The sequence below is a fragment of the Cervus canadensis genome, chromosome 20 (assembly GCF_019320065.1).
Source record: "Cervus canadensis isolate Bull #8, Minnesota chromosome 20, ASM1932006v1, whole genome shotgun sequence".
Lineage (NCBI taxonomy): Eukaryota > Metazoa > Chordata > Mammalia > Artiodactyla > Cervidae > Cervus > Cervus canadensis.
Window position 1 is genome coordinate 50,048,553 of NC_057405.1, and position 22,136 is coordinate 50,070,688.

The following is a 22,136-nucleotide window of genomic DNA, read 5'->3' on the forward strand; positions in this document are numbered from 1 at the left end:
GAATGAGACCCTAATCCAATAAATAGGCCTGGTGTCCTGATGAGAAGCAGAAAAGACACCAGAAGTCTCTAGACACATAGAGAAGAGGCCACATGAGTCCACGAGGACACAGAGAGAAGACCATGGGCTGCAATCCAGGAAAAGAGTCCTCAACCAGAAAACAAAACTGTCGGCACCTTGGCCTGGGACTTTGAGCCTCCAGGACTGTGAAAAAGCAAATGTCTGTTCTTTAAGCCACCTAGTCTGTGCTTAGGGCAGCTCAAATAGACTCACAGAATTCATAACAGCCAAAATCTGTAAACAACACAGATGTCTGTCAACAGGTGAAAAGCTAAATTGTGGTCATCCACATCTCGCGTGGTAGAGAGGATAATGATCCCCAATGATGGCCACATCCTAATCCAGGGAACCTATAAGTGTGTGAGGCTACATGGCAAAGAGAACTTAGGGCTGCAGATGGAAAGAACCCATTCAGAAATAGAAATCTCTTTTACTCCTATAATCTACATTAAAGTGAACAAAGTATTTATTTGGAAAAAAGTTTGAGAGAAAAAGAAGCCTGGTCCATTCATTATAAAGACAATGAATGTCAACGATGCTTTTACATGAAAAAAAGTTAATATTTGCTATCTAAAACTAAATAAATCTTCATGATGATAATCCTTATAATGATTGGTAGGGTTTAAAAATAATTATATATATAACTATTTAATTCTACAGGCTCTCAGCCTTGCCTGCATTTCAGAATCACCTATAGAGCTCTAAAAATCATCTTCAAAATATAGATATAATGATCCCACCCAAGAGATTATGATTTAATAGGGATCAAAGCATTTGGATCTTGAAAAAATTCTACAGTAATTTTGACGCCAAGGCTGAAACCCACTAATATAAGCTTTAATGATGATTTTAGTCTACTATAAAAACTTACAGGAAACAACTTAAAATTCCAACAATAAGAAATTGGTGTAAAAGTAATGAAGACATAAGTTGGAATACTACATAGTGATTTAAAATAATGTTGTAAAAATATGTCTATTGACATAGAAAGATGTATGTAAGTGTATATATGTATATATAAACAGAAAAAAAGTATGTGTGGATATAATTCTATTTTTGTAAAATCAAAACACATATGCACCAATATGTATAGAATGGAGCTAATTTTGGTTGGCTATAGTTACTCCTTATGCTGCCCTTTTTGCTAAATTTTGCTAAATTATGCCTATATTATTTGATATTTCTGAATGATTTCATAAGACATATACAAAAATAAAGCAACTTCACTTTGGTGATGAAAAAGCTAACCTTAAATAATATATGTACTTTAAATGAAAAAATATTTTATTCTGAGATAAAGCAATTATAGCAAAATTTTAACTAATGGTAAATCAAAACAAAAGGGAATAAGAATAGTACTATTCATGCATCTTTTCCATAGGGCTGCAATTATTCAAAATTTAAAAGCTGAGGGAAAGTTAATTAGTTTAGAATTTGGTCCTATCCTCAAATAACATTCTATTTTATTATAGGCTGACCATTTGATATATCAATACAATACATGAATCCTTTAAAACAACTTACTTGAGTCAGCTTACATAAGGTAAAAGTATGAGCTAAAATAGCTAAAATAAACATACAATTATAGAAATATATACACAAAATATATGTAAATATATTCAATGTGTAAAGAAAATATATGTATATATGTTTTTTTAATTTAACCTCCCCTATTTCATTAGTAACCAACTGCATGTATCTCTTGATTGATTAACCAACTTTTAAAAATAATTTTTCCAATACAAATGCATTCAAAATCATACCAAGCATCAAAACTATCAACTTAGCAAAATGAAAATCTTACCTCATCTAAGTCTTGGATATAAACTGGTTTTTCCTCAAAGCCAATTGGCATTGGTTCACTATAAGGAATCTTTACTTCTTCATATATCTTGTTGTTCTCTCTTTGGATTCCCTCTGGTAAAATCATCTATAAACATTAAAAATTAAAAATCCAATAATAATACGAAATAGAATAATGTCTCTGATAAAGATTCTTTAATTAAAGAGAGAGGGGAAAATGCTATTGGTTTCATGACATTGCACTAGCAAATAAATGTAGCTAAAGGAAAACAAAAACAACCAAAAAAAAAACAGATACATATACAAAAAGCATTCATGAATCAGATATCTCATATAACACACAAACCATATTACACTGATGAATTTTAAGCACACAGTAATTACGTGGTATTCCTGAAGATAAATGTAGTTACGCAGCCAGGGAAAACGTGCAAGACACCTTGTAAGGTTTAGTTAAAAAGTGGTACAACTGCTAAAACTCAAAAACACAAGTTGTACAGATAATGAAAGGGAGGAGAACAAATATGTTTTGAATACCTACTATGTGCTAAGAACTTCACATAAACTGCACTATCTCATTTTCTTCATTATTCAAATATACAATTTAGCATAGTAAAATGAAACAGGGAAAAATCTATGTGTCATATCTCTAGAACAGACATGTTATCCAAAAGTGGTCATATACCAATGACATACCTTTGCACCAGCAATGAATGCTGATGTTCTCATGGCTTCAGCCTGGGAATCATAAACATGGGGATAACGTATTTTTTCAACATCTGTGTCTCTCTGCCTGCTCAGAATTGGAACGTTTCTAGCGTTCATGAGTGCCTGCTCTCTGTAAATACAAAAATAATAGGCTAAATCTGTCATTTTTATCTCACAATAGAAAGCATATACTAAAACAAAGTCACTATAATAACTATTTCATGTAGTCTTCAATTACAAAAGAGAAGAAATTAAACGACACAAAGTTATTAGCAAGCCTGAAATTTTCCGTGTAATCACGTAAGTGTCAATACATTTTCAGGTCCTATATTTAGATAACATCATCTGATAAGTTTGACTTAATGTTTTTTATTATAAATTTCTTTTTCACAATCCAAAGATATTTAACAAAGTATAAATAAGTTCCTTTTTAAATTGGGTTTCAATATTTAAATACCATGTATAATAATGACTTTATTTCATTTGCCTCCTTTCTACTTCTCAACAACATGGGAAAAAGCATTCATTAAGGTAGGAAAGAAAAAGGTCTCAAAACAAATTTGTGTACGCTTCATAAAGCACAGCACCTAAATCTCTCACCTCTGTGGATGCAACCAAGAATATTCTAATTAAGCAGATCACTGCTTTCTTATCCTAGAAAATTAGGTTTTCATACAACAAAATTCTATTCTTGTAAGAAAACATGACTAGAAGAATCATCCAAGTTGTTAAAACTAAACTAAACAATTATAATGATACATAAAAGCAGCAACTACAGAACAAGCAGTTTTCAACGTCTGGTTTTTATTACCTGTGTATCCGCAGTTCCTTAGGATCAAAGCACAGGGGTCCTTCTGCAGTTTCTCCATCTTCTCCGGCCTTTTTTTCTCGTCTGGCAATTCTTTTTTCTTCCCGGCGATACTGTTTCATTAACTGCTTCTCTTGTTCAGACTGAATAGTGACTTGACAACCATAATTAGGTTTAGCATTTTCTCCTAAAATTTTTTTGCAATTGTCTGCAAGGCAAATTTAAGATCCATATTTTTACAAGTTTAACCTTTATGAAAACCAGTTTTCCTCTTTATCAAAACATAAGCTACTCAATGCTCTAAGAATTCATTTTTTTTAAGTGGCACATTTAATTACATGTTCTAAGGAGAGTTTTTCTAAGTCACAATTTCTAAATGATATAATATCCTAGCTTAGAAAAAGTCAGAAGATATTGTTTTTCTACAGACTAATATAAATTCTTAGATATAACATCAGGAACCTAAAAATTCTATTTCATAATTTTGAAATAATCTAAATTATTTCAAAATAATTACCAATACTAATCAGTATTTACTGTTAACATAATAAAATAAAGATATTCTTTACATATATATAAGATTTAACTTTTTCCCATATAATAGGTCTCACTCTGTTAAACTGTCTATATGTCACTACTAATTTATACATGAAATAAAGTAAAATAAAAATAAAATACAGCTCAGGATATATTTAGAAGATGACTAAAGCAAATTAAGTTAATCCACCTTTTCATGGAAATGCAGAGTTTTTTAACCATTTTTTAAACTGAAGTATAGTTAATATAAAATGTTGCATTAATTTCAGATGTACAGCAAAGTGATTCAGGTGTGTGTATATATATACATATGCTTTTCTAGATTCTTTTCCATTATAGGTTATTACAAATATTAAGTATAGTTCTCTGTGCTATACAGTAGGTCTTTGTTTGGGATTTTATATACAACACTGCATACATATTTATATTTAGCATATGTTTATATACAGTATATATATATGTGTGTGTTTATATGTGTGTTTATGTTTATAGTTATGTTTATAGATATGTTTATATACAGTATATGTTTATATACAGTAGGTCCTTGTTTGGAATTTTATATACATTACTATGTATATATGTATATGTTAATTCCAAACTCCTAATTTTATCTCTTCCCCATCCCCTTTGGTAATCATAAATTTGTTTCTATGTCTATGAGTCTACTTCTGATTTGTAAATAAGCTCACCTGTATCCTATTTTTAGATTCTACATATAAGATATCATATGATATTTGTCTTTCTCTGTCTGATTTATTTCACTCAATATGATAATCTCTAGGTCCATCCATGTTGGTGTAAATGGCATTATATCATTCATTTTTATGGCAGAGTAATAGTCCACTATATACACATAACACATCTTCTCTATCCAATCACTTGTCAGTGGGACACTCAGGTTGGTTCCATGTCTTGCCTATTGTAAATAGTGCAGCTACGAACACTGGGGTGCACATATATTTTCAAATTAGAGTTATCCAGATATCCAGATATATGCCCAGGAGTGGGATTGCGGGACCATCTGGTAAATCTATTTTTATTTATTTATTTTTGGTGGGGGAGGGCACACCACATGGCTTGAGGGATCTAGTTCCCCAACCAGGGATCAAACTCGTGCCCCCTGAAGTATAAACACCTAACCACTGAACTGCCAGGGAATTCCCAATTTTTAGCTTTTTAAGGAACCTCCATATAGTACTCCATAGTAGCTACACCAGTTTATATTTCCACCAACAAGGTAGGATGGCCCCCTTTCCAGCATTTATTATTTGTCAACTGGTTAAAGATGGTCATTTTGACTGGTGTAAGGTGATACCTCCTTGTAGTTTTGATTTGGGAAATACAGCTGCTTTAAAAAATGGAAGAAGTCTAGAACCACTTAAGGGGAATCAGGTCAATCAAAGCTTAATGTTTACAAGGGAGAATTAAACCTGTGGTTGGTCAACTCAATATTCAGGAAAAATGTTCTACAAGGAATACCTTCTGTGTTTAATTAAATCTTTCTAAGAAATAGTATCCTGGCTCACTGCAGCCCTAAAGGAATTGACAGGAATGTCACTGAAAGCAATCCAAGTCAATACAAGCTTACTGTTTTAAGGACCTACTAGGTCCCAGGCACTGCTGGTAGGCTAGAAAAACAATGAAGAATGAAATTGGCCCACACTCTGAAGATGCACAGTGCAAGTTATTTTATCAAGTTCCAAGACCCAATACAAAACAAGGAAGGATTTAAACATAGCATCAGGAGGGGGAATTTAGCTTTCTAATTCACTCTAAGTCAAATTTTCACAATTCTCAGGCATGTGTCATTATCTCATTACATGATTTTGAATAAGTCATTTTAACTGTCAACCACATGAAATAACCCCTGTGTATAAACCACCATAAGTCTCAAAAAGCAAAGTGAGAAATAAAAGTTACATCTGAAAATTATGAAATAAGATATAATCTTACCTATATTGGAACTGTATTTTATGGTTCTGAGAAAAGTATTTTTCTAAGTCTTACATATTTTGCTTTGTAAGTAAAACTTATTTATCTATTATAATGATTGAATTTATAACCAAGAAACTCTAGTATTAGAGGAAGAAAGCAGCATACTGCCAGTTTTCTAATGTACTCTGAAATATGAAAAAAAAATTAACCTATTTGCACAGTCACATGCTCAAGGACAGAGATATTAAGCAGATTTTTAAAAATATGAATAATGCCATAAACTTACTACTATAAATGAATGTTAAAGGCTGTGTACGTGAAACTAAATTCTCTGGGTATTGTTCAGTTACTAAGTTGTGTCTGATTCTTCGCAATCCAATGGATTGCAGCAGGCCAGGCTCCTCTGTCCTCCAGTATTTCCTGGAGTCTGCTCAAATTCATGTCCATTGAGTCAGTGATGCTATCTAATCATCTCATCTTCTGCCATTCCCTTCTCCTCCTGCCTTCAACCTTTCCCAGCATCAGGGTCTTTTCCAATGAGTTGGTTCATCGCATCAGGTGGCCAAAGTATTGGAGCTTCAGCATCAGTTCTTTCAATGAATATTCAGGGTTGATTTCCTTTAGGATTGACTGGCTTGATCTCCTTGCAGTCCCAGGGACTCACAAGGGTCTTTTCCAACACCACAGTTAGAAAGCATCGGCTCTGCAGCGCTCAATCTTTGTGGTCCAACTCTCATCCATACATGACTACCGGAAAAACCACAGCTTCGACTGTATGGACCTTTGTTGGCAAAGTGATGTCTCTGCTTTTGAAGGGGTCTTTGGGTGACATATTTTATGCTAACATCATTAATATTTTAAACAAATGTGACAGGTACAAAATACTATGGGACACATCTGTGATCATCAAAATAAGAAAGTTAAAATATTAAGAAGGAACTATATTTACCTTATTAATAGCTTTAAAAGGCCTCAGTCAGAATATACTGAAATCCCATAAGATTGAACATAATAAGCGACTTTTAAAATCAAGTTATTAAGCACAAATGCTTAAGTGTATTAGTCTCTTTGATGAGTTCAGCTAACTGGAGACTGACAAGCAGAAATGAAATGAATAAGCTTAACAGCAACTCTAATACAGAACTTTACTGAAGAACATGTAGAGCTTGTATCCTTTTAAAATGCTACGATGACAGTCTTCTATAACTACTCAAAATAGTGTCATTTGACAGCATAAGCTAACTTAATTTTTATTTTATGATACACCCTATACTAAACATTTGCCACAATAGCCCCCAAAACAGAATTCAATTTATAACTATCAACTTAGCAGTTAGTACACTATTCTCACTCACTTCTAGCCTACCTTCTATTTCCTGGTTATAAGAACAGAGATAAAGTAGGATGTGTGTGTATATACATATATATACACACACACATATATACATACATACATGAAGATTCAAAGAAAATCAGTATAAAAGACAGAAAATGCTGAATGGCAAAAGGCTACTGCTCTCTGAAGGTGAAAAGTCACTCAGCCGTGTCTGACTCTTTGCAACCCCAGGGGCTATAGCCCACCAGGCTCCTCTGTTCACGGGAGTCTCCAGGCAAGAATACTGGAGTGGGTGGCCATTCGGGATCTTCCCAACCCAGGGATCAAACCCACGTCTCCTGCATTACAGGCAAATTCTTTACCATCTGAACCATCACACTGCTCTCTAAGACCATGATTTTGTGGAACAGAGAAAAGAATAGGACGTGACTATCTTACTAAGGTAACTTAATAAAGAATGGAACAATTTGGTAGTTTTAAGAGAATTTTGAAGGATCATTAATACAAAATTATATCAAAATACATAAATGGATGAGAACAGAGATAAAGTAACGAGTCAAATGATTCTTTTCTTCATGAGTATTTCCTTCCCCCACTCCTCAGAAAAAGAAATTAAGGAGAATCATTTTTAATGCAATTATACAAAAAACTCTATTTAAAAAAATCTTTAATATATGCTCATTGTCAGTTTCTTTCACCACAGTCCTTAGAAGAAGTTAGTCTGTTTAAATGTCCCAAATTTTTGATGGTTATAATTATATTCTTCATTAGTAGCAACATTAATAACAACCTAGCATAGACTAAAAGAGTAAATGCCAACTGAGAAGAGTAGAAAATATTTCAGGGCAAACTGAAGGCTCAAAAAATCTTTAATAATTCAAATTTAATATGTGGTTTTAGGTTAAAAAAGTGTGCTGCTTCTTAAAAGTTATCCTAGTAGAACAAAGTTTGTGTTATACAAAAATGACCATATTGAAACTGAAAAATGACATTCACTCATCACCTACAGCTTTCTTTAAAAAATACATATGCTGAACATATTTTGAAGTTTTGTTAATAAATTAGAACTAATGAAAGGTGGGGTCAGTAAGAATCAACACTTTAAAGACTGAAAAAATGAACACCAAATTCTCAGAAATTACACTGCAAGACTGGATATTTAAATTCATTCCTTTTCTTCTGGCAGATACCCACTTTAAACACTCAGTTCTGCTGGCTTATTGCAATGCCTGGCTGAAGCATGGTTTAACAGGTGAGAGTCCTTTTAAAGCAAGGCTGTTTATAAGTACTCAATATACTTAAAGAACCAAAACACTTTTAGAAAGACAAAGTGGCTAAATTCCAACCTTCAAAGTTTCTAGAAATCTCAAAATAACTCCAAGACAACTACCAGTAATCATAACTCCAAGACAACTACCAGTAATCAAAGTGTAGGATAAAAAAATCCTTATGAAATTTTGGATTTAAGTCAAGGCTGGTTTTGTAATTTCCTTTCACTGCCACACTCATAAATGTAAGAAAAAAGTGATATCACTTACTTAAACAAAGGGTAAATGTTGACTGCTCTGAAGAGGGGTATCTAATTTTTTATGCTCATGCACTTTGTAAAACTTCCAAACTATTTACAAGGCTGGCAAAGAAATTTGGGTAAAGGCAAGAAACAGTTTTCCTATCAATACTTACCACCTAAAACCTGAGTTTAGCATCAGTTGTCTCATAGTAAGTCAGGTTTTTTTTTTTTTAAATAATTTTAGCTTCCTAGACAACTTTAATTCTTCTGGGGGTCTTCAGATATATGTAATACGTGACTATATAAATGTTCAGCTTGCTGGCTGTGATAACTGTACTACAGGTTAAGTAGGAGACTTTGTATATTGAAGATTTTATATCTAAAATATTATGATGTGTGCAACCTCCTATTGTTTAGCAAAAATTTTAACTGTGTACGTGTGTGTGTCCATGTATGCATACACCTGCACATGTGTGTTTGTGTGTGAGTGTGTGAGAAAGATAAAGGGTGGGTATGGAAGCAAAATGTTAATGACTGGTGAATCTACATGAAGAGTGTATCAGTAGTTATTATACTATCCTTGCACCATTACTAAGGTCTGAAATTTTCAAAATAAAGAATGTGGTTATAAATTGTAACTCTATTTGACCCTAAGCATTATATGTAGTTGCTTTAATTCTTTTTTTGTCTATCCAAATCTTCCGCCATAGTTAAACATAGATAGACTCTCTGACATAAAACCTTATTTAGGGCATTGATACTTGTTTCATAATCTGCCATATCTAAAATCTACTTAAAAGAATGTTATCAGTAAGTTAAATAACAACCAAAGAAAATTTAAAGTATAATTGTATTAAAAAATTGCTAAACAATGAGTTTTTCCTTTAAAGTAAAATTACCACTGATTACTTTCTTACCTTGAAGAGCCTGCAACTTATGATCATTTGAAGAATTAAGAAATCTGTCCACAATTGTAATTCTGTTCTGGAGGAGTTTCTCAATAAGTTCAAGTCCATCAGGTCCCAGCAGCTCAAACAGCTTATAAGAAGAGGAAAATCAAAACAAACTGTTACCTCAAAATTAATATTTTCAAGTTATTACCATCTATTCAACAGAGCAATGAAGTTAAACTAACACAGAAGAACCTAAAAAATATTTAGAAAAGAATTGTAAAAAAATAACAACTTAGGAAAGAAAAAAAAAAAACTCCTCATATTTTCAGCTTTATAAGGCTATCTGCAATTATATGGGATTTCCCAGGCAAGAATATTGGAGTGGGTTTCCATTTCCTTCTCCAGGGGATCTTCTCGACCCAAGGATCAAACCCCGGTCTCCTGCATCGAAGGTGGATCTTTACCACTGAGCCACCAGAGAAGCCCTATATAATTAAAGAGCATGATCCAATTGTTAAAATAACTATGATTCATATATAAAACCCTAAATCACAGGCCAAAAGTTTTTTACAATTGGTTTCTCTTGGGATAACCAAGGCCATGAAGTTGAATCCAAAGAGCTATCTCAAAAACAGCAGAGTTGTGGTAAACCACAATTAGAAGATTCACAGATTCAACAACTAAGCTGTAGAAGAGAACTGAGAAAGACACAACTGGAAGGACCCTCTTGGGGTGAGAATAAATATCAACACTAACCTTTGGAATTATTCCTTCAAAGGGGTCACAAATTTATTGGATTAGTGCATGGAATAATTTAAGGCCCAGGGCATTTTTGCAAACAATAGAATGGTCAGCTGGTAATTAGTAAAGATTAATGGCTGAGTGGGGTCAGGGGAAGTGGGAAAAAGGGTTTGGCTAACACTATCTTTGTCCCAAAGTGACTTCAGGTAAACTCACAGATGTGTCTCCACAAGGAACACCACCAGAAACAACACTGTGGAGTGAGAAAGAAATGTCTGCACTGAAATAATCCAGCTGGCCACTAAACCAACACGCAAATAACAATAACTAGCCTTGTAGGTGGAACTAGAAGAAATGGACAACTTCTTAGAAAGACACAGACTACCAAAACTAACTCAAGACAATCTGAAGAAATCTAAAACAAGTGAAAACTGAATTAGTAATCAGAAACTACCCACAAAGAAAAATCCAGATCCAGATAGCTTCAATGGTGAATTCTACAAAGCATTTAAAAAGTTAATACCAATTCCTCACAAACACTTCCAAATAACAGAAGAGGAAAGAATATTTCACAATTCATTTTATGAGGTCAGTACTACTCTGACCCCACAACCAGACAAATACATCAAAAGAAAACTATAGATGAGTATTTCTTAGCAATATGGACACAAAAGCCTCAGGGAAATACAAGCAACCCAGATCAAATCCAGCAATTTATGAAAAATTTATATACCATGACAATGTGAGATTTATTTCAGGAATATCAGGTTAGTTCAATGTAAGAAAATCATATCTATATTACATCATTGCAATAGAATAAAAAGCAAAAATCATATGGTTAGTTCAACAGATGCAGAAAAACCGTTTGATAAAATCCAACATCCTTTTGTGATAAAAACAATGAATGAGCTAAGACTAGAAAGGAACTTCCATAACCTGATAAAGGGCATCTATAAAAATCCCACAGTTAACGTCATACTTAATGGTGAAACACTGAATTACTTTCCCACTAAGAATGGAAACAAGACAAAAGGGTGTGCATTTGTGACTCTACTGAACATTGTACTGGAGGTTCAAGTCGGGGCAATTAGGCAAGAAAAAGAAGCAGAAAGCATCCAGATTGAAAATGAAAAGGTATAACTATTTCTATTTGTAGAAATAGTTGGAAAATAGAAAATACTAAACTTTTCTCTATGTGGAAAATACTGAAGAACATAAAAAAATAGTATTAGAACTAATAAATAAGTGAAGTTTTCAAAAAGCACACCAAGACCATTCAGTGAGGAAAGATCGGTCTTTTCAACAAATGATGGGACAACTGGCTAGCCCCATATGAAATTAATTGAAGTTGGACCCTTATACCACACACGAAAATTAAACTGAAATGAAACAGTGATCTACATTTAACAAACAAACTTATGAACTCTTTATTCAAGTAAATCTTAATGGGTTCAGATTTGGTAAGGGATTCTTATATATGACACCAAAAGCATAAGTAACACAAGAAAACACAGATAATCTGAACTTCATCAACATAAGAAACATCTGCTTCAAGGATACCATCAAGAAAGTGAATAAGACAACTCACAGGACGGGATAAAATATTTACCAATCATATATCTGTGAAAGTTCTTACTACTAATAAAAAGGAAACCAATGAGAAAATGAACCAAGGATCTGATTTATCCAAGGAAAATCAATAAACGACCAATAAGCACATGAAAAGATACTCAACATCATTAGTCACTAAAGAAATACAAAGAAGACCCACTGGAAAGAAGAATTTTTTAATGGAAAATAATGCGTTGGGAAGGATGTAGAGAAAACTAGAATTCTCATACTTTGTAAGAATACAAAGTTGTGTAACCATTGTGAAAAACAGTTTTCTGGTTTCTCAGTAAGTTAAACACAGAATTACAATATGACTCCGCATTTCCATCCCTAGGTATATACCCAAAAGAATTTAAAACATATCCAAACAAAAACTTGCACACAAATAGCGCTATTAACATAGCCAAAAGGTAGAAACAACCCAAATGGCCATCAACTCACGTATGGATAAACAAAAAGCAGTATACTCACACAACAGAAAATACTAAGGCATAAAAAGGAATGAAGTCGTATACAATATGGATGAACCTTCAAAACACTTTGCTAAGTATAATAAGTTAGTCACAAAAGGTCACATATTGTGATTCCATTAATATGATGTCTTAAATAGGGAAATCTCTAGAGACAGAAAGTAAGCTGGTGGTTGTTCAGGGCTTAGGGGTTGGGGCAAGGGGGTGGGGTCAGGAGGAAGTGCAGAAAAAGTAGCTAAAGGTTCCGGATTCCTTTTTGAAGTTTCATAAATATTTTAACAATGACCATGGTGATGGTTGTACTTACCTATGAATATACTAAAAATTACTGATTTATATACTTTAAGTGAGTGAACTGTATGGTATGTGTACTATTTATCAATGAAGCTATTTTTTAAAACTATGAACCAAAATGACTTATAATACTAAAAGTAACCAATAAACTGCTTAGGGTTGGAAATATTAAAGATAAAGATTAAATATAAATTTTCTGATAAGCATTTTAAGTAGGTTTTGAATGGCTGTTAGACACAAGCAAGCCTCATGCTTAAGGTAAGGGTGATATTAAAAAACAAGAAATTCAAAAAACATAAATGTGACACATACCTACACAGTTAATTTCCCCTGACACTCCAAACAAACTATATCAGGAAATGCTCTCTACATACACCATGGAAGGTCTTTATGTCCTATCAACTTTCAAAGACTGTGTTAATTCTTAAATTGAGACCATTTCCCTATAAGGATATGATTTACTGGAGCAGTTACCCTGACATATATTCCCAGCTACTCAAGGTTATTTAATTTGAAATATAATGTTGACATATGAAAAATTAGATTCAGAAATTTTTAGTCCAACATAATTTTAGGAAACCACCAGTGTAACTGGAAGATAACTTCTAGACAAAATATCTCAGGTACAAAATCACAGCACAAAGAACATGTTATTAATATTTCTTAAAAATAACACATCTGTGATCTAGCAAAAGAGACAAGAAAGCTGTTTTGCTCTGAATAGCAGGACTTCCCTAACCCACGATGAAGAATCCCCAGCAGAATTCTGAGATCAGCTGCCATCAGATTTAGAGCAATCCCAAATTCTGCTTTTCCTAACATTTGCCATTTTCATCTACACTGAGAGCAGGTGCAGTTCTCATTCAAGATTTGCACTCCAAAAAAAAGAAAAAGATTTGCACTACAAACTAATCTGGCGCAGAGACTAGCTGTTTATAAAGGTACAGCTGTCTGGATCACTGCAAACAAGTTCCAGAAGCTATCAAATTGAAAAAAAAAAAAGGAGGGGTGGGCAGGAAAAGTTAGCTATGGGTAGAGAAGAAGGCATCAACTACAGAGTTTAAAAAAAAAAAATACAGCTCTCAAACAAAAAAGACAAGTTTTAGTACTCTGGCTATAAGTTAAGGATATGAGATTTATAGGAACAGACAGGTAATATCCTATTCCTGGTAGATTCTGCTAAAGCCAACATTATCTATTAAATAATTTATCAACAGATAAAGGTGCTCAGAGATTTCACTGTTATTATAATTCCTTTTTTATTAAATTAGATGAGCAAATTAAAGTACCTCCTCATTAGACTAAAATAATGGAAACAATAAGAAAAATTAACCAATAGACTACATTCCTGAAAAGCCAAAAAAAAAAAAATCTCAGAACATGTACGGACTAAATTTAAAGCAGCATTACTTCTTTGTTTCTTACACTTTTAACAGACGAATGTAGTTTGTGAATCTCTCAGGAAAGGCAATCCCCACTTTCCACTGTATTCTGACTTACATCATTTTTATTCCAACAGGAACAAAGCTATAGTGGATGCTATATCCCAACACAGTATCAAATAAATCACAAACATTATATTATCATAAAAGCAAAATATAAAGTAATGAAAACCTTTAAATAATATACCATGGAAAATTATACTACAAATCTTAGGAAAACTGGTAAGAAAAAAAGTTATCATGGGGCTAAATAAGAACTATAAATCTGTTCAAGAGCTGGGGTATGCAGAGATATGCTGAGGGTTTGTGAAATCCCAGAATAAACATGATAAACATACTTGTATTATGGGTTTACTCAAAGATTTTCATGCAAAACATTATTGCCAAGTAAAAGGGTCTGGTCATGGTAATGTCCTGTTTGAATCCTATTTCTCAGGTTAGTCAAAAAGTGTTAGACTAAGTATTTAATCACTAAAACAAGCTTTAAAGCAAATAAAACCCAGGTTTTTAAAAGGTTTGTCAGTTACACTGTTACCATCTAGTCAATATTAAGGAATTCATTAAAAGTCAAAAATAAGTCTATCTGAAGTTCCAAAAAAATCACTTTCAAAATAAAGACCAATCAGTCTTCCTTCTCCCAGTGAAGAAATGACTCATTGGAAAAGATTCTGATGCTGGGAAAGACTGAAGGCAGGAGGAGAAGGGGATAAGAGAAGATGAGATGCTTGGATGGATCACTGACGCGGTGGACATGAGTTTGAGCAACTTCCGGGAGTTAGTGAAGAACAGGGAAGCCTGGAGTGCTGCAGTCCGTGGGGTTGCAAAGAGCTGGACAAGACTGAGTGACTGAACTGAACTGATTCTCCCTATCAAACAGTCAATGGGCATTCTGAAAAACAGCTAGTGATGCACATTAGGCATAATATATTCATGTGAATGAGGTACAACAATACAGTTAAGTGGATTATGGAATTAACCACAATACGGAGGCTACCCTCTAAAAGTTGTTCTTCAAAAATTGGCCATGGTGATAGACAGGTACATACTGCTATATTCAAAATGGATAACCTGGCTTCCCTGGTGGTCCAGTGCATAAGAATCTGCCTTGCAATGCAAGGGACATGGGTTTGATCCCCGGTCCAAGAAGATCCCACTTGCCTCAGAGCCACAAAGCCTTGGCACCACAGCCATGGAGCCAGTGCTCTACAGCCTGGGAGCCGCAACGACTGAGCCCACACTCGAGAGCCCGAGCTCCGCGACAAGAGAAGGCATGGCCAGCTAAAGAAAGCCCTTGCAAAACAACAAAGCACCACAGCCCCAAAATTAAATACATCAATCAATCTTAGAAAACAGATAACCAACAAGAACCCACGGCACAGCACACGGAACCTCTGCCCAACGTTCTGTGAAAGCCTGGACGGGAGGGGGTTGGGGGAGAATGGATACATGTACAGGTATGACTGAGTCCCTTCGCTGGCCACCTGAAAATATCACAGCACTGTTAACTGGCTATACGCCAATACAAAATTTAAAAGTTTAATATAAAAAAAAAGAGAATTAAAAAAAAAAGATTGACCATGGCTTTGTCCTGTTCAAAATTTTATGATATATAAACTAGAAGACATATTAAATCAAATTTACTTCAAGTATTAATATGGTTCATGACAGAATAAAAATTTTGAAATTTTCTGAATAGTCTGATATAATCTGCCAGATCAAAGGAAAAGTAATAGAGGTAAATATAAAACCCCACAATTATAGAACCCACATGTAAAATCAACACTAAAAATTCAAATAGAAAAAGCTCCTGTGTACTGTACAAGATGAAGAAATATTATCCCACAAATAAATTCCTAAGAAAAATCCAGAAAGGACAGTGAGTGTGTGTGTGTGCGTGTGTGTGTGTTACTTGCTCAGTGGTGTCCAACTCTTTGCAACCTCATGGACTGTAGCCGGGGAGGTTGGTTATTTACTGACTCAATATGGATTTTAAAAAATGCAATGAAGGCTAGGGGAAAATTTACTGTAGTAATTGCAAAACTGTATCTCAAAAACCCCATTTAGCATCTCAAAGGATACTACATTAATTGAATCATATTTTTTTTGTACTTGTAATTTTTTATTTTCTTTAAAGAAATTAGCCCACCAGGCTCCTCTGTCCATGGAAGTTCCCAGGCAAGAATACTGGAGCGGGTTGCATTTCCTACTCTAGGGGATCTCCTGACACAGGGATTGGACTCCCATCTCTTGTGTCTCCTGTGTTGGCAGACTGATAATTTAATCATATTTAGAAGGCTGAGTTCAATTTTAATCTATACATTTTTAAACACACAAAAAAAGAGTAGAACAAGAAAAGGAAAGTAAAAATAAGATATATCTATGCAAATGTTTTCAACTGCAGACCTCTTATCTATTGTTATCCATTCTGTTCAAAGGATCCTCATTCATAGATTTGACAAAGACAATGAATATTATCCTGGGTCCATCTTCCTTGATCTTCCTCCATATGTCATTCTTTGTCCTTCTTAAAACACACTTTTCCTTTGATATCCTTGACACACCATTCTTTTGATATGTATCCTATCACTCTGTTACATTCCTATCTTCTCTTCAGGTTCACTTTAACTATTACACATTGGAGCTCCTTAAGGTTTAATCCCAGGCTTTCTCTTAATTCCACTCCTTGTTCTTTCCTTAACTGCTTGCATACAAGCCTTCAACTCCCATTACCACGCATATACTGATAACTCATAAATTTACACATCCTTCCCAGATCTCTATGCTGAACTTCATGTGGAAGTCTTAAATCCTCCCACAATTCCACATATGCCCAAAACTATCTCTGTTTTCCACATACTTCACTGTTTTACACTTGTTTTTATTTCCATGAATGGCACCGCCATCCTTCCAGTTACACAAGTCAAAAGCTAAAATGCACCCTTACCGCCTCTTTACCCCATCACACCCAACTCTATTCCTGTCATCCAATCCACTCTCAAGCTCTCTGTTACTAAACAGATTTCAAGCCTTTCTCCTTGCCTGTCTGGAACTCCTCATTATTGCCTGTACCACTCAAAGGGCTTCCTAAATGGTTTTTGCACATCTATCCAAATGACACAAGCACAGAACAATGACAATTTTATGAAATGTAGGTCTGATCAATCGTCACTGCCTTCTGTCCACTCCTTGACAACAAATTTTCAATTGCCTTCCACTGTTCTCAAGATAAAGTACTGAATTAAACTGAACATAGAACCAGAACCTCAAAACATCACAAAGTGCTAAATGAAGAGTCAATAACACTGATACTGAGGTATATTCAATGACACTGCTCTGACTAGAAAGAATTTTAATATCAATAATAAAGTTAAATACTCTTCAAAACAGCATCCTTTTAAATTCTCCTGTCACATTAACTACATGTCAAGAGACAAGGCTAGTGATGAGGTTAGTTGGCTACTGCATTAAAGAGCAAACAGAATACTTCAGTCATCGCAAAAAGACAGCACTGGGCTGGAAGATATATTGGTTCTATTATAAAACACTCTGCTGAGATCTAGATAGAATATTTTTATACAGCAAAATTTATCTGTCTAGTTGTATCACAATGACTACCAAATCTGATTTTCTTTAAAGCTCATAGTTTTACATTAGAGTTTATTTACTTTTTGTGTTGTATATTCTTCAAGTTTTGGCAAATGTATGATGCCTACATGTACCCATCATTATAGTATCATAACAGAAGAGTTCACTGCCCTAAAAACCCCCTGCGCTCCACCAATTCATCCCTTTGTTCTTTGTCCCCAAACCCTGGTAACCACTTATCTTTTGACTGTCTCCAGGGTTTTGCCTTTTCCAGGATGTCACATAGCTGGAATCATACAGTGCACACCCTTTTCTGATTGACTTCTTTCACTTAGAAATAATCATTTAAGGTTCTTAAGTTTTTTTCATGGCTTGCAGGCTCATTTCTTTAATCACTGAATACTATTCCATCATATGGATATACCACAGTTTATGCATCTATTTCCCTACTGAAGGATATCTAGTTTGCTTTTGACAACTGTCTTTATTTTTTATTTCATTAAATTCTGTTTTTTACACAAAGTATCTCATCCATAAAAATATACAAGCAAGTCCTATTCAGAGAAAGGCTGAAAGAATATCACTAAATTGCACATTTTTCATTTTTGCCTTTTCCAAATTTTCTACAATAATAAACATATATTACTTAATCAGATGAAGTTTTATTTTTAGATAATACAAACCAGATTCTGGTTTAACAACTGCTTTTTAACTTTTTGTCCACTAAGGATACAAAACATTACCAACTTAATAAATAAAATAGGTTTTTACAAATTGCCATTATTTGGAATGAACACAAGAAATTATATAAACCAAAAAATCCCTTATCATGTTGATAAATCAGCTGATAACTAATAGTACAAGGACCAAGGAATAAACTTTTTTCCTCTACCAAATCTTATTTTTCAAACGAAAAACCTTTTTTTTTTTTTAAATCAAGTACAATGTAACCACATAGGAATCAGGCTAACACAGCATTTTCTAAAAAATCTGACCACTGAAAAACTATTTCAGTACCTCTAACAATATTATAATTATCAGTTTGAATAGCAATAAATGTTTAGCAATTTAATCATTTGAGTTAATAAGTAAACCCATTATCCTGGTATCTAACTGGAGAGGTATAGAGATGCAGAAAGTGTGGAAAGTACATTATATATTACGCATTAACAGAAGAGCCATCATGGCACTTTGAACTAAGCTAGTTAGAGAAAGGAACAGCAGCTCGCAAACAGAAATTAAAAATTTGTTTGAGCATTTAAATGGCTAGATTTACAAAATGGAGCAAGTGAATAAAGTATTACTCTCGAAGTAAGCTTATTTAATTGTGTATCAAAAGCAATTTAACATTTTCACAGAAAGCAATACCTGTAACTCCTCAAATATACATTTAATGTTGGTATGAGACTTATTTATTATGTTTCATGGCAATACACAGGGAATAATGTTCAGCCTCTTTTCTTATTGGCAGAGACAAGGAAAATCACAGCATTTTTTAAGGGAACTTTCTATCTGGAGGATTTGTAAGACACTAAACTCTCTACACAGAAATTGAGTCCCCAGAAATATTATAGAACACATCACTTTTGCTGCGTATTAGTTAGTATACAAAATGCATAAGCAATAAAGTTATGAGAACCAAGCACCCACACAAACAAGACACAGGGTTAAAAGTACCAAAATAGGGCTTCCTTGGTGGCTCAGCGGTCAAGAATCTATCTGCCAATGCAAGAGACGCAGGTTCGATCCCTGGTCCAGGAAGACCCCACATGCCTAGAAGCAGCTAAGCTCATGTACCGCAGCTATAGAGCTTGTGCTCCAGAGCCCACATGCCACAGCTACTGAAGCCACACAGCCTAGAGCCTGTCCTCTGCAACAGGAGAAGCCCGCGCGCTGCAACGAAGAGCTGCCCCCGCTCCCAGCAACGAGAGAAAGGCCCCACGGCAACGAAGACACAGCACAGCCACAAGGAAATCAATCAATCAATTCTTTCAAAATGACAAAATAAGGCTAAATTATAATGTCCCTGCAGAAGGAAACGGCAACCCACTCCGGTATTCCTGCCTGGGAAATCCCATGAACAGAGCAGCCTGGTGGGTTACAGTCCGTGGGGTTGCAAACAGTCAGACACAACTTAGCGACTTAGCCACTAAACAACAACAAAAATAATAAAGTAAGTAACAATGAGTTCCTGGGATCTTTTTGTTAAAATTATCAAAATACTTGTAAAGGCTACAAGTATTAGTTATTCTTATTAAAACAACAAAACCATCATGATTAATTTTCCATTGTCTTGAGCAAACTTAAGATTTCCATTTTAACCCTAAGTAGAAAGAACAGCTGAAAAAGTGTTTATTGGTCACGGATTCTGACAGGACAACTGACTTTCCATATATTGAATTTAGTCTACTATTTTCAAATTGTAGAATGTTTATAAATAAAAAAACCCTTAAACAGTTTGTCACAATAAAAAATAATGATGATCTTAAAGGATAATCACAGTCATTACTCTTTTTTAAAAAATATAATATATTTTACATTTAAATTTCTTCCTAAAATTATCTTGAAAAAAACTCCCTTTTATGCTTAACACTGGAAGGAGGCTGCCTTCTGATAATAAGTATTAGCAATTAAGATGAAAAAGAAGGTATGGCACAAAATTCACACTTGAATGCACCTTCTCTGGCAAGACAGAAAAAGAGAAAAACCTAAAAGATACCTCAAACTTAAAAAGAAGAAAAATATTGCCCTGGACCATAAATCAAGCAAAAAAAGTAAAGCACTGAGTAGGGTAAAAGTGACAAGCCGAGCTCCAGTTTTGGACAGCAAGGCCAGGAGCCTGGCTCCTGTGAGACAATCAAGATGAAAAATGCTGCAAACAACGTGGGAAGTAGAGCCAGGTGACTTAGGTGAAGCCAGAGCATGGGCACGGGGCTCCCCTGATCATGAGAAGGGCCTGAAAAGAACTATCACCAAGATGAGACTTCTACACCTTCTACACCTTCTACCACACCTTCTACAGCAATCTAAGATGGGGAGGAGGGGGAATGTGGAGGGAAGACCCTACAAATCAACATCAGCATAAGAATTAAAATTGTAAAACATAGGAACAAATCTTACAGTAAAAATGACAGTCAACAAAATCAACACAGGAACTTAAGTTTACTCAGAAAAAGGTAATATGGAACAATGTGATAAAGCCTTTCAAGTAAGCACTAAAGTTCCAGGAGATAATAAAGCAGTTGTTTTCTATTAAAAGGATTTATGAAACAGAACAAAAGAAGCTATATTGAAACATTCTATCCTTCTTGCTCAATTTTTCTGTAAACAATGCTGCTATTTAAAAAGTTTATTAATTTAAAAAATGATGATAACTGATTCAAGGAAAAACAAATTTTAAAGCTCTATCAATCAAGGTGATTCTCCTACTGCTGATAAATATTTGTAAAGTTAAAGGACCATACACTTGTGGTTTAAATAAAAACTACCTAGTAAAATGCCTTACATATTAAAAAAAAAAGATGCTTAACAAATCTTTGTGAAGAAAATGAGTAATGAAAAGAGGGAATTAATGATCAATATGAGGTCATTTTCAAACCACATTAGTTACCAGGTCATAAAATATACATATCTTTTAATATTCTCATTGGGATCTATTTTATTTTGCAGATAACAATAAATGTCTTCGATGTCATTTTATACTTTTAGAGTATTTGAAATGCTATCATGATTGTTATCGATAGCATTTAAAAACAAGTAGTTATAAACAGATTAAACATTTCAAAGAAGAAACCCATTTCCACTGTGAAACAATTATATCCATTATAACTGGGTGTAACTTGAAGGACATCAGGCTTGTCCCAACCCCTTTGTATCTAAAGATGGGAAACTACCAGATGTCTTATTGTTTAAAACGGATACCCGCTATATGAACAAAAGCCAAAACATATGTGAGAAAAAATAAAGACCAGCAAAATTAAAACATGGTTCTTTGAAAGCAAACACTCTTGTATCAAAAATTAGGTACTGGGGCAACATAACTAAAAGTTGGTGTAAAAAAATTTTTTTTAATAAGATGACATTTACGAATAACTTTAGAGCAAAAAGCTTGAATACGTGGCTAATGAAATGGCTAATTTCATAGACAAATACAATTGTCAAACAATTTAAGAAGAAACAGAAAATCTGAATAAACCAACAACTGGAAAATGTGAATTGCTAACTACAAAAGACACCAGGTGAGAAAGTTTATTAGCATACTAGTGTCAAATTTTCATGAAAGAAATAATTACTTTAAGAAACCTTTTAAAAAATAAAGAAACCTCCAGAAATTTACTTTATGAAGTCAGAATAACCTTAGGCATTAGTATTAAAATGGGCTTCCCTAGTGGCTCAGATGGTAA

At 34.0% G+C, this 22,136-nt stretch overlaps 1 protein-coding gene across 1 annotated transcript in view; it reads right to left on the reverse strand.

The window, feature by feature from the left end:
• The window catches only part of ASCC3 (activating signal cointegrator 1 complex subunit 3), a 255,303-nt gene that overhangs the window by 182,829 nt on the left and 50,338 nt on the right, over window positions 1-22,136 (reverse strand). The window contains exons 5-8 of the mRNA XM_043439337.1: window positions 9,615-9,735; window positions 3,383-3,587; window positions 2,560-2,701; window positions 1,865-1,990 (exon numbers count right to left, since the gene is read on the reverse strand). Coding sequence (XP_043295272.1) covers window positions 1,865-1,990; window positions 2,560-2,701; window positions 3,383-3,587; window positions 9,615-9,735 — 594 coding nt within the window. The remainder of the gene's footprint in view (window positions 1-1,864; window positions 1,991-2,559; window positions 2,702-3,382; window positions 3,588-9,614; window positions 9,736-22,136) is intronic.